At 39.7% G+C, this 13,993-nt stretch overlaps 2 protein-coding genes across 2 annotated transcripts in view; both read left to right on the top strand.

The window, feature by feature from the left end:
• LOC141013626 (protein phosphatase 3 catalytic subunit alpha-like) overlaps nucleotides 1-5,610 on the top strand; it is a 34,672-nt gene extending 29,062 nt beyond the window's left edge. Inside the window, exons 18-21 of the mRNA XM_073487411.1 lie at nucleotides 1,310-1,418; nucleotides 1,593-1,837; nucleotides 4,126-4,312; nucleotides 4,784-5,610. Of these exons, the coding sequence (XP_073343512.1) occupies nucleotides 1,310-1,418; nucleotides 1,593-1,837; nucleotides 4,126-4,312; nucleotides 4,784-5,019 (777 nt within the window). The 3' untranslated portion in view covers nucleotides 5,020-5,610. The remainder of the gene's footprint in view (nucleotides 1-1,309; nucleotides 1,419-1,592; nucleotides 1,838-4,125; nucleotides 4,313-4,783) is intronic.
• Nucleotides 5,611-12,378: 6,768 nt separating this feature from the next.
• On the top strand, nucleotides 12,379-13,904 carry LOC141013449 (DNA damage-inducible transcript 4-like protein). Its single transcript, XM_073487188.1, has 2 exons — nucleotides 12,379-12,624; nucleotides 13,127-13,904. The coding sequence occupies exons 1-2, from the start codon at nucleotides 12,459-12,461 to the stop codon at nucleotides 13,570-13,572; spliced, it is 612 nt and encodes a 203-aa protein (XP_073343289.1). The 5' UTR covers nucleotides 12,379-12,458; the 3' UTR covers nucleotides 13,573-13,904.
• The last annotated feature ends 89 nt before the right edge of the window (nucleotides 13,905-13,993 follow it).

Below are 13,993 nucleotides of genomic sequence, written 5' to 3' on the forward strand. Positions count from 1 at the left end.
GAGTGCACTCAGTGGCTAAGTTGCATTGTGGGTAATGTAGGTGCCAGGATTTGAAAAGGAAGAAGAATGTGTGGAATAAAAAAAGTGATATATTTGGTTCTGGTGTATCGATTTTGTTTTTAAAAAATGTCAACTGCCCATAATGAGTCAAACAGTGTTATAGGAGAGAAATGTAGACCAGCGGACAGCTTTTCAAACCATGCTGCCTACATTATCCACAATGCAGCTTTGAAACAAAGACATCACTGGAGGCAGTTTATCAGGTTACATGCAGCTTCCTCTGGAGCCACAAAAGAGTTTACGGTTACTTAGTATTTTACTGTCTTTCAATAGGCCTTTAATGAGGAAGTAGCGTACTGTGAATCAGAGCTGGGCTGAAAACAGTGCTCTCCGTTACCTGTTGGGGGAGTGTCACTGCTTAAGATACTGATCCCATCAATGTGGTTCAGTGTTCAGTTTAAAGGTATGGCGATAAAGATTTTTTTGTGCGTACACTTCAGCTAACAACATGCTAACTAACTATAACCAACTAAAAACACATCAGGCTACTAGCATGTCACCATTACAGGAAAAACTCATAGCAAAAGTCCACAACAACTTTCATAACTACCAGATAGTAAACCCATCAACCTTTAAGTACACTACAAATCTACGAAACTAAAGACTAAAAGCGAATTTTATACTTCAACGCCTTGAAAGTAAAGCTGAGATGCAGCTCCTGTGCAGAGGGAATCACTCTCTTTCTCTTGACCCTCCTGATAATTTAGATAATTAGTTTTATAAGAAAGGTCATCATCTGAGAGCTTACTATATTTTTACAGCTCAGTGCACCATGGCAGAAGTGAAAAATAGCTCTATTTTAGCAGAAGAGCACTACACTGGAGACAGAGCAGTTCCTATGTAAGAACACTTCCTAAAGCATCACTTGATTGTAATTGTTATGGCATTTCTGGAGTAAAAATAGGCTCAAAATATGTCTCCATCAGCAACAATGACCATGGTGCTCACACTTTACTTGAAGAGTCCCTGTATGATTCTGAACAAAGCTCACTGCTCCCTCAGTCTCCTTATAGAAACTGGCAGCATTATAGATTCAAACCCAGCTCAAGCTTGGGTGTAGCTGTCTCTACCCCCTGCTTTTGCACTGACTTATATCTAAAAATACATTCGTCCTACATAGGAAAGGGCAGCTCGGGTGCAGGGATGCCCTTTTCTTTCGCATGGCACCTTCTGAATGGTGTCAGGCGGCTCCTGAGCAGAGGTGAGGTGTTTTGACATCCCTCCGGCTGTTTCTGTGGTCTGTGTGCAGGGTCCATCAGAGGTGGAGGTGTCAGACATGTGCGAGGGGAGGAAGATGAACGTGGCTCATGGCCTGGCCTGGTCCTTCTACCTGGGCTACCTGCGACTGGTGCTGCCACGTCAGTTACATCAAAACACACACACACACACACACACACACACACACACACACACACACACACACACACACACACACACACACACAGCATGTCCATTTGGTTTGCCCTCCTTATATTCCAGATTACACACCAAACTTTCTGCATGAGTGTGTGTGTGTTTGTGTGTCATTTCAGGTTTGGAGGACTCCATCGCAGCGTTTTGTTCTACCCATCGGGCAAGCAGCCCCGTCTGGGGTCGTGGCTCCAGGAAACTCATCATCCTCATACCTCTCAACGCCAACATTTCTCACAAGCTGGAGGAAGAGGACGACAACATCCATTTCTATGACAACCTCCCCAACACTGAGATGGATAGGGCAGGAGTCCGGGGGCGGGTCTACAAGCACAGCGTCTACAGAGTACTGGACGAGCATGGGAAGGTAGGAGGGAATGTAAAATAACCTGCTTACCTTTATTATTTTAAGTCATATAGCTTAAATTGGATTGCCAAGTGATGAAGTTACCCGTCACATTTTAAATAGATAATCAGTCGCTTTGGTGCAGAGCAAAAACATAAAATAAGGTAATCAGAGAACCTGCAGTTTTATTGCCATGGAGCTACTTGTGCTGTAATTCAACTCAGTGTCGGTCTGCTTATTGCCAGTGCGAGTTGAAAGAGTTGGTGCGCTGACATTTTCTCCTTTGATCAGATTTGTAAAGACTGCACAGCTAAAATGCGACACAGAGTGAGAGTCACAGTTATGTGACAGACTCAAGGGGCTGTTTCGGCATATATATTTTGAATATTTCAAGATCGCACGTCAGTACGCTCTATATTCAATATGTTTGATGTGGCAAATCTAACAGTGATTGTACTCAGAATCACCTCTATAGTTTAGTCGAGGGAGAGGAAGTTTGTGCTGCATGAAAGCAGTCTGAGTTTCATGTGAGGACAGAAATAGCCACCAGTTATATCAAAGTGAATACCAGACTGATGTTGCCTTACAGCTGCAGTTCTGAGGTAGTTGTACTTCTTCTTCAACGTTTTACCTAACTGACTGCCATGATTACTTCACAGATTATTATTTAAAGGTGCACTGTGTAGTTTTGGGGAAGACATTTTAATCAGAAGAGAAAGCTCTTCATTGACTGATTTTTTCATTGACTGAACAAACTAACTCTCTTTCTTTTTCACGACTGAATAAACACATAAACGCACTGAACTGAAGAAGCCTCTTGGATGATAGGGTTAAACGTCTTCAAGAAACTGAAACAAGTCCAGTTACCCACGATACAGCACTTAGTATTACCATGACCCGGATGACTGAGAAGCTTCATCACCATATTACCTCATTAATATTGTAAATATTAAAAACCTGAATTTGAATTTCTTTTCCAAAACTACGTTGTGCCCCTTTGACATACAAAACATGTGAGGATCTTATTATTTACTGTAGGGCTGCTTCTGTAATCTGACATCCATTTTCCTAATTACTCAAATAAAATCTTAGCCTATAAAAAGCAAGAAAATATAATAGTGCTAAATGTCCATCATTGTATCCCAGAGTCTATGGTGATATGATATGTCTTATCTGACAAACCAAAGATTATCAGACACCCGGAGCAGCAGGAGAAAGATTATCAATATCATTATCAAGTCACAGTGATCTTTATCTTGGTGAAGCTGCTACTAGAGAATGTGATCAAAAAATGATATTCTGTCCATTAAGTAATCATGTCCGCTCCATTATGAACATGGTCAGCTATGACATTAAAAAGTTACATACATTTTAATAAGTCAGTGATAATCCAGTGATATTTGTATAAATGTATAATGACATTGATAGCAGCTATACCATAATGAGCATACTTTTAATTATGATACTCAAACGCAGCTACAAGGAACTTTCATTTTGTGTTGATTCTGGCGGCCCCTGTGAATTTGTTTTGAAAGCAATGCGATACCAATGAGGTACCTTTTTGTGGCTTTCTAAGATCAATAACAGTAATATGACGATGCTGAACAAAGTAAAGTTTTAATTTTAGTGCCGACTAAAGAGCAGCTTCTTTCCTCAGGATGTGAGACTCCTCAATCCTCAGCACTCTGACATAAAAAATAGTTTTAATTTTATGTCTTATCCAACCCGGATAAGTCTGAATCTGCAGAATAACTATAAAAAACATTAAAAAATAGCCAGCCTTCTCGCTGATGGTCTTGTTTGCTTATGTAGATCATATTGAGACATCAGTAATAATTCACAACCAGTTACAAGTTCTTTTAAGTTCATTTAAAGTGAGACTATGTAACTGCTGAAAGAAGAAATAACACATCTTCCGCCCTACAAATGAAAGAATTCATAAGCAATCAAATATTAGCATTTGTTTTCAATCTAAACATTTTACCCTTAAAGATGTTCTTGTGTTTTAAATATATTTTGAGACTTGTGATGCCTTATACTCAGTGTATAGTTCATCGCCTCCAACATGCTGCTTCCCCTCCATAGCACAGCATGTGCACCGCCTCCTGGTCAGACCTGAGAATTCACCAGAATGTAGCAAAGCACAGTAACAGCACCATCTACCTGTAAAACACAGAGATCAAACATTTCTGGTGCCAGACTTCCACAAGCTTTTAAAGGATTATTTGTCCATGTATTGTACCTATCTCTGGCTGTCTCTTTAGTGTATGTGTATGTCTATGTGTGTGTGTGTGTGTGTGTGTTAACAGGGCCATGAGTGTGTGGTGGAGTATGCCACGCCTCTGCTGACGCTGTACAGCATGTCCCAGGAGAGCAGCGCTGGTTTTGGAGAGCCTGAGCGCAGACAGCAGGTCCTGCTCTTCTACAGGACCCTGCAGGACATCCTGGAGCATTCACTGGAGTGTCGCAACCGCTACAAACTCATCCTGCTCAATGGTAGGAAGACAGTCAAGTGTGTGTGTGTGTGTGTGTGTGTGTGTGTGTCTGTGTGTAAACTTGATACAAACATCGCAGCATGAGACAGAGTGCTTTTAGAGGGATTTTGGCTTTTAGTTTATCCGCTTCCCGTTGAGGATTGACAATTGGGATTTGTGTATTTGTGGATTCTTTTGCAATTTGTGTGTTTTTAAAAAAGGTTTTGTTGATGCTCTGCGGCCTCGTGCTGCACAGCCTGTAACTGAAATGCAGGATAAAGGTCAGAGTATCAGTGTTGGGATCTTTCCTAGCTTTGGTCTAGATATCTCTGACCTCATGTGAACTTTTTGTTTTGGTATTGGCAACAAGAAAACCACTTTCAAAGCATAAAAAAACAAAAGTGTTAGATTATTAATGTTTGTACAAGGATAAACTTTTGAAAATGATTCGATGTTCAAACAAAACATAGATCCTGTTTTCTCCTTCTGCTAGAAGAGCATGAGAACAACCCTCACTTCCTGTCCAAGGTCATCCTCAGACACCTGGAGCAGCAGGAGAAAGAGGAGTACTGCCTCACTCCACCTCCACACCAGGAGACGGGGCATGCCAACGCTGACTGGCACCACCCTGAGCCAATGAGCCGGGAGCCCACGCTCATGTTCAGCCTGGAGAGACCTCAGCCTCTGAAGGAACCTGTCGAGAACACCGAGAATTATCAGGGATTGTAAACACACACACCTCAACAATCACCTCAGTCTTTTGTCGATCATACTGTAGTGCTTATTTATTGGAGCCTGGCAGACTAGTTATTAAAATATATTACATTCCCTTAAACACGTACATACATACATAGAATAGTTGTGTTTCATTTGACCTTTTCTACACGTTTGAGTAACAGAGACTCTGAGGAGCTGCCTCACCAGTGACAGGAGGAGAGTACAACTTTAGTCGTTAACACATTGCAAAATGAAATTTATATTTATTGTGATGATATGAGTGCAGTGGAAGCAGATTGTACAGTCAGCTGGCTTTAATGCTCAGGAAGTGTTGCAACTGGAAAGTGTTATTCAGAGAACAGCACACGATCTTCTGCCAGCGTCCAGTTAATATGTAATTTTTAATCAGTCTAAAGTTTTACTCCTGATGTCCGGTTCCTTCAGTAGTCTCAGCCTTTTATGATAACTGTTTACAAGCTCCCACTGATCCCCTAATGTGCATTGGATTCAGACTTCATGATGTCTTGTGTTCTCACCTCGTGTATCTGTCCAGTCAGATTAAAGAAAAACCAATAAAGACTGGACAGGACGCTTGACAGCAGACATTTGTGTTTGGGACTGACTTGATTTAGACTTCTTATTTTGGTGCTTCCTTCTTTCTTCCTTTTTCTTTCTTTCTTTTTCGTTTTGTTTTTTTGTTTTTTTTTGTTTTTTTATGGGTCCAGTAGTCCTGTTTCTGCAGCTTTATTTCCATTATCTTTACTTTTGATGTTGGCTCAGTTTAGAGGGAAGAACCCAGATCCTACAACCCATCATGGGTTTGTACCCCATATACTGTTTTACTTTGTTTATATTTGGCGGACCCTGCCACCTTTGATAACTTCAAACAGTGTTCTGAGGACCTTATTTTACTCTGAGAACAGCTTGTTTATTCAGTTATGGAAAAAATAAATATTTCTGAGTTTGTATTATTACCTCATTAATTTTGTAAATATTAAAATTCTGAGTTTGAATTTCTCCTACAAAACTACATAGTGCCCCTTTATACACACAGTACATAATCTCTGCTGCCAGGGGTCTCTTAAACATTTTAATAATAATAATAATAATAATAATAATAATGATAATAATCATTATTATTATTTTTTATAAAGTAGCATGGGAGAGTTATCGTTGTTAAACAAACACCATTGCTGGTCAGTATTTATCTTCATGACTCCGGCAGAAATGTTTAAACAAGGTAAATTTGAATCACATTGCATTTAGTCACGTTCGCCGTCTTCCTCTGATGTATCCGCATTTGTTCCCCAGCAGTTATAGAGACACTTGACCAAATGAAACACATTGTTACTATACGGTAAATACCCAACTCCACAAAATAGAGCAAAGGTCTAGTTTGTTGACATTTTAATACAGAAGTGTTACATATTAGATCTTTCATTTAATCCAGCAATCTTTGATTCAAAGTTTTGTAGCAATAAATGTTTTATTTCATGCAAAATGTGTCGTAGTCATGGGTAGATCAGGAGAAAAAGAGAAAAAAACAGGGGAAAAGTACAGGCAGACTGAAGGCAGCATAGCTCAGGTGTACAGGAGTGTGTTTTACGACTGTCTAAACAAAAGAAACATTCACAAGACACCTGACACCACGCCTCTTTCAGTGCTTCTCACATGCTCACATGCACCTCATGACCTGCAGAGCTACAGTTGAAATTGCTCGACGAGGTTGCATCAGATTTGTTTATAGCGTCTGTCAGCTCAACAGGGCAGAGGTGAGAGGGAGGACAGAGTCATCATATGATCCAAAGCACATGGAATTATCAACAGTTCATGAATACTGCGTATTCAGATCATGTCGCATGTACAGTTAGGACAAAAATAAATCTAACAATGGAGCATTTCTCTCTCATGAGAAATACTGGATATGTTTACCTTTCAAGACTTCTAAACATCGTTCAAATTATATAATCTAAGGGGAAGGAATACCAATCTTTGGTAGAACTGCTAATAACTCACATCCATACGGGCCTGTGATGTGCGGTCAAAAGTAGACTTGGTTTAATAATAATAAAAATGTTCACACTTGCTAATTGGATCTACTTAAATATGCATGTCAAATTATATTATTGCTGGAAATCAGCCGTTCCATATTTAAAAACAACAGGACAAGCTGACACTTTTTACAGCCTAGTATATATCATACAAATAAACACCATAAAACAGAGGATGAGACCAAACACAAAAAGCTCTCTGTTAAAACAACTCCTCACTATATTAGTAGATTTATGATTATTTTGTGTTCAATTGTGCTGCTTTTTAATATTTATCTTATGCACACCTGCTACAAAACCGGATCACAGAGAACTGAACTCTTCAGGGAGGAAAGCATCTGGAAAGTGGAGAACCACCAGATACCTGAAGAAGGTAAGACAATAAAATTCATGTCTTCTTTAATTTAAGGGTTGAGAAGTAACAGAATATTTGATGGCATGTTTGAAAAACTGTTAACGTGTAAAATATGCTCTCAATTGTGTAAATGGGCTTTTGTTGTCGTGACATGGGCGGGTGCAAGTGTTGTGGGAGGAATGCTGACAGCCAATGAGAAGCGCTGTAATTCACCTGTGACGTGTGATGAGGAAATGAGATTGACAATAAAGTTCTCTTCCTGTGAGGATTCCAGTTAGAGCAGCCCACAGTGTGTTATTCCTCCGTCATGCCACAATTTCCGTCTAGCACTGGGCACTCATGTTGGGAACTCAGGGGGAAATACCCAAACGCTTATTCAAGAATTCAGGATTCTTACACTTTTAACTGCATTTAATATAGAAATGTATTTCCTTAAGAGGAATAACGTTGGAAGAAAAACTATGATTTTACATATTTAATGCTTAAGTCTGTCACAACATGACCTTTTAAAAGATCCCCCCCTGATTTTCAGTTTTTATAATGACATTTTGAATATTTTGGTAGTTAACATGACTATATTATATAGTCATGACTATATTATATAGTCATGTTACATAGTGATGTCAATGCTTAAATACTGTTCATATTAACTTTGTCCATATTATCCATCTATATATTTATAAATGAATGGTTAATATTTCAAAAACTTTAAAAACTGAGCTTTAATTCATTAAATGGACTGTATGTAACATGACCCAGTATCCTGTAAGGTCCTGGATTTTTTTAATGGATGTAATTTATAATGTGTATACATAAGGCTTAAACTACCAGTACTAACAGAACTTTCTGAATGTTTTTACCCCATCAATGTGCCTGTCAGCCACAGTCGCATCCAGCTGATTAGTAATCTCATGTCTCTCAAGCAGACCGGCAGCTGTCACCATTATTAAAGCCCAAAGACTGGGGAGTAAACTTTACTCCCAAATCATTTAAGGAAATGTTATATAATAATTTTCCTTATTATTGTAGCATTAGTTGTCCTTGAAGGCTGGTGTGCGCTGAGCATTTTGTCAGGTCTGGACAGACAGGAGAAAGACCCACTGCGGACACTGACAGGGGTCATTGATGGGTCACGGCAATGAAAGGAAATCAGTTCTTACGCTGGACTATCAGGGAACTGATGTTGGCGAGTGCATATATGTCATATGTGAGACCGTGGCAATTATTAAAATAGGAAATGTGAAGACGGAACATAAGTCTATCAAGCAAACATGCCCGCCCAAATCTAAATGAAGGGCACAGAAAATAAAGGCAGCTTTCTCCACTATGACCATTATAAAAGCAGAATATCGTTGAATTTCTATTGAATATTTCTGCCATGTAGAATCTGGTTGCAGTCTTGCGAATGGATGCATGGATTCGATTTTTACTGTGACTCATTGTTCCCTTAATTAGCCGTGACTTACAAACAGTGGAATCGTGACCTGAATGTTACTTTAGAGAACAATGTTTCACTCACATGCCTGTGTATCATTGAGTTTTGTTTCACAAACTGTCTCACGATCCCAGAGATGAAGAAAGGCAGTGTTGGTGGTGTGCATATACCGTCATCCAGCACACACTGTAGTTCCCCTGCAGTTCCACTGAAAATGAAACACTTCCTCCTTGGTGGTTTGCCTTTCTGACAAGAGCTTCTAATCTGAATGTGATTGGTTGGCAGCCGTGACGTCGCAGCAGCAGGGATATTTCCCAAGAAGGTGAGTCAGGAGAGAGAAGTTAACCTGCAGCAGAAACCTTCCTGCTCCGTGTGTGCTCTCACGTCAGCCCAGGAGGGAGGACAGCCCAGTGTGTGTGTTTGTGTGTGTGTGTGTGTGTGTGTGTGTGTGTGTGTGTGTATGTGGTCCCCACATTTAATCTACAGCACCAATATTTGTTTCAATGTATGAAACAGCACTAAATATGTTTGTCAGATGTCACAGTTTAGTCATGAGGACAAAACCAGGGTCAGGACTACAAAAGTCCTTCATGTTAACGACAAAATACCAGTTTTAAAACTGTCTGGGAGTCAGTGGAAGGCAGCTAAAACTAATGTGACACTTTATATTTCCCTGCTCTATACACATAACTACTATGGGCCTCTGATACTCACTTTAAAATGAAGAGCAACAGTATTTTTAAATTAATGTTGGTCAAACATCTGTGGAATTCAGGTTAATATTTGACGTGGTGGTGGGAGTAAATCTTGAGCAAACATGGAAAATAAAAATACAGTCCTGTGTTTGGTGGATACACTTCCGATGCTCCCCCAGGTGTGTGTCTGAACAGTGTGTCAGACCATGTTACTCACCTGTGAGTAAGGCAGGGCTCATGCCACCATGTCTAGACCTGATGTGCTCACACACACAAGCACACATTCACAGCTTCACAGGGATTTTATGTGAATACACGTAAAGCAGATACACTCAATGAAGTCTGTTGTATGAATTACAGGCTTTTGCAATGAATATTATAACATGTTCAATACCACTATTTGTATCAAATGTAAAGGGTTTTAACTGACTGGAGTTTGCACTCTTTGATTAAATATCAACATCATAATTGTATATAAAAGTGTGTTCATTTTTGGTTTACTTCATCCACTATTCTTTTAAGAATGAACATTTATGGCAGATTAAGGGTTAAACTGTGGAAGATTCAGCCTGCAGCTCTAGTATTTCTACACTCTACACGTTCTTCATGCCAGAAATACTTTTTGAAGAGGCAGTGGGACTATTTTAGCTGAGAACCTGATAATTTAATGCGACAAATAAGCACTTTTATCGTTCAGCAATGCTAAGAGATATTCATCATTAGTAGAAACATAATTTCTACCTCGTTGGCTTTGTGTTGGAGGACTGTTAGAGAACCTCTCCCTCCTGTTGCCATCAGGCTTTTGTCAAATAAAAGAAATAAGGTGGAACACTGTTTCACAATCCTGTCTGGACATGAGAGTTAAAGATACTTTTATTTATCCATGAACGCCCCCAGACTGGACAACACCCTCTGAGAGGAACTCAACACAACCACATCAAAAATGACCTAAAGGGAATATAATACTTTCCAGAAGAAACTGTGTATGTATGTTTACTGCATGTTGATTTGCTCAACATTCTGATTTGTTTTTTTCAGCCTATATGCCCATTTAATTAATCAGTAGTTTCAAACTGAAAACAGTGTTGGAAGAAGGACTCAGATCATTTACTTACATGCAAGTACTAGTACAACAATTAATTAATTACAACTTACAAAAGTACAGACATATTATCAGTAAAATCAATTTAAAGTTTCAAAAGTAAAAGTGCTGAATGCAAAAAAAATGCCCATGAGTTTAAATCATAGTTTATTATTGGATCTTTAATATCAGTGCCTTCAATGTGCATATAATGTGCAGAATTTTAACCTTGTTGGTTCAAAGTAAATTAAGTAGCACTTTCTTTTATGGCTCTGTAATTTCTTAGTCATTTTCAAGGACATTTCCTGGAAAGACCTCTGTAATCTGATGTTAAAAATGGGAACCATATGACTTTCCTCCGCAAGAAAAGCGCTATTTTTTAATGTTATGTTGTATGTTATGTTATGATTTGTTTATTGTTTTATTTCCATATATGTTGAATTAAACGCTTGCCTGTAGACAACTTTGGCATTTTTACATTTTCAGCTGAATGTCCATGCCCTCTAATTCTCTAGCTCAGGTATGCCCGAACTTCTTCCCATGGAGGGCTCAAACTGAAGATTAATAGTGGGCTACTAGCCAAAGCAAGCACTTATTGTACTGTACTGTAAAAATGCAAAAATGGTACTAAGTTCTTCTTAACTGACTGACTTCCAGCGCAAAGTGTCACTCTGCACCATGTTCAGATCATGAAAAATAATAAATATTTGAGGATCCCACACATTTAATGATCATTTGTACTTCACAAAAATAAAATAACATCAACATAATTTCTTGAATTAATGTTTTTTTTCTTTGTTTCAATAATAGAACTGATGTATCGTGTACTGTGGCCTGTGAGCCCTACTTCAGGCAGCCCTGCTCTAGATTATGCAATTCACTGGAATCATTTCACTGAAAATCAAGTCTCACTATTTCCTAAAGTTATTACTGGGGATAGACCGATTATCGGGGCAGGTATTTGGCATCTTTCCGATTAGCAGTGTTGGAGATTTTCCTGTCAGATTGCTGATAAAACAAACTTATTTAAAATGTGCTACTTTGACTCCGATGCAACATCTTTTTACAAAATGTCCAACCCACAACACCACAATTAATAGTTTATAAACAGTGAAATAATCTGAATCTGCAGAGTAACTAGTAACTAAATGTATGAAATAAATGTAGCAGAGAGGAAGTATAAAGTAGCAGAAAAAGGAAATACTCAGGTAAAGTACAAGTAAGATTTTCACTTTACTGTGGATCGGCTATCAGTCTCCTTGTTTTGTAATTATCTGTATCGGTATCCTTGATTTTCCTCTACATCTCATTATTACCAAATAAATTAGTTATTTTAGTGAAACTCAAGTGAACAGTGAAAAATAATGTTATCCTATGTAATCCCTACTGTTGGGTATGACTCTGCAGTATATTTCTGCATTATATCAGATAGTTATAGTCTATGTTTTGGGTGAGTATTTAGTGACAAATACAATAATTACAAGTCAGACATAGTTTGAAGAATAAGCTCTGGTGCTATTTGTGATAGCAGCTAGGTGGCTAATGTCTGTCAAATAAGTACAAATAAAAACCAGCTGTTATCGCTCTGGCTACGTGACAGCTGTCAGCTCGGTGTGATGTCGGGACATGTCGCGTGAGCCACCAGGAAGCTTCTGGACTGCCGCGTTAGCCCCGCCCACACGTGAGCGGCTCAGCTGATGCAACGCTCGGCTCCTCCGGTATAAAAGCCTCGCGCTGCCCCTCACAGCCGCTCTGCTCACCTGACTTAATACATGGAGAAGACACAGACTACACGCTTGGAGGAGAAACCGGAGCTTCACGAACAGGAATCGGGATGGTGTATACCACGGCTCTGCTCTTCGGACACGTCTTGTCGGAGGAAGAAAGCGTCGTAGAGATGATCGGGAAGTACTTCACCCAGCTCACCTCCCCGGGCACAAAGAGCCCGTCAGCCCGGCGGGGGAGCGTCGAAAGCTGCGATGAGAGAGAAAACTCGCCTTGTAAGTTGTTTTAAAGAGCCGAATGGAGATTTTTGTAAATGACAGACAATAAGAAAACGGCAAAAATGTGAATTTAAAAGAGTCGGTGTACTCAGTTGTAATATTTTCTAAAAGTTAAATAGTAATAAAAGTTTTAATAGTGGCAGTATTAATGCGCTGATGTTAAAGTAACCACATAGAGACTAGAACTATATGACTTGGCGGAAGAACAGAAGAATAAGCTGATCTCTGTGTTGGGGATGTTGCTGATGTAACTGATCTTGGTCTTGGATCAGCTGATGTCATGCTGAGCTGTTCACACTGCTTCTCCTCTCTGCTGCTGAGTTAGAGCAGTGTTGCAAGACAGTTATCATGTGATAAATGTAGTGATTAGAAGTAAATTTGATAGAGCAAGGGTCAAACTTTGAATTTATTTATGACACAGGAGAATTGCATTTGAGTTTCAGCACTTTTCATTTTGTAGACTGATTTTATTCTAACGAGACTCTTTCATTTTCTACAGTTGCCAACACTGATGCAGATTTGGAGCATGAAGAGCGGCTCCTTCGGCAGCATGTGACCCGGCAGATCGAGCACTGTCTCACAGAGGCTAAAGCTTCCTCCCTCCACTGCCAGGTGCTGCTGCTTCCTCGCCAGGTGACTACAAGGGTGGGACAGGATGTGGTGCGCTCCTCTGCTGATGAGCCCTGTGGGCTCCGGGGCGCCTGCATCAAGGTCTACGTAGAGCGCAAAGATGGCCTGAAGTCTTTGGGGAGCATCTTCCCAGACCCAAGTGTCACCCCGACATTTGAACTGTCTGTGATCTTCAAGGCGGACAAGGAGGACGGCTGGCCGGCCCTCATGAACATCTTTGATACCAGCAAAGTGTTGAAGCTGAGACCAGAGTACCGGCTAGTGAAGAGGAAGCTCTACTCCTCTGCCAGCCCGATCATTCATGACTTCAACTAGAATCTAAACCCATCCATTGTTCACTGTTCACTTCTTTTTTTGCGTGTGAATATTATTTCCAGCTTCATCTTACATGCACTGGAAAATGCTGGAGTTTCCAAGGAAGTGGACTGTTCTTTATTTCATGTATGAATGTCTTGGAGCACGAGGTCAAACTGCTTGTTTTCCTACTGTAGCCCATGTGACAACAGTATTTTGCACAGAATGGTTGAATGTTAAAGTGTGCACTGTAAACATGAAAACTTCCTTGCAGGAATGGGCAGGTCTCACTCCTGACGTCTGCTGCTCTTCTGTTATTTATGCAATTGTAAAATAAAGTTTTTACACTACGATTTCTTTGTCCTGTGCTTGTGTTGAAATATACATTTATGTACCAGTGTATGGATCATAGTCTACTTCTTTAAACTATAAAACTTTACAC

This window comes from Pagrus major, chromosome 18, assembly GCF_040436345.1.
Source record: "Pagrus major chromosome 18, Pma_NU_1.0".
Lineage (NCBI taxonomy): Eukaryota > Metazoa > Chordata > Actinopteri > Spariformes > Sparidae > Pagrus > Pagrus major.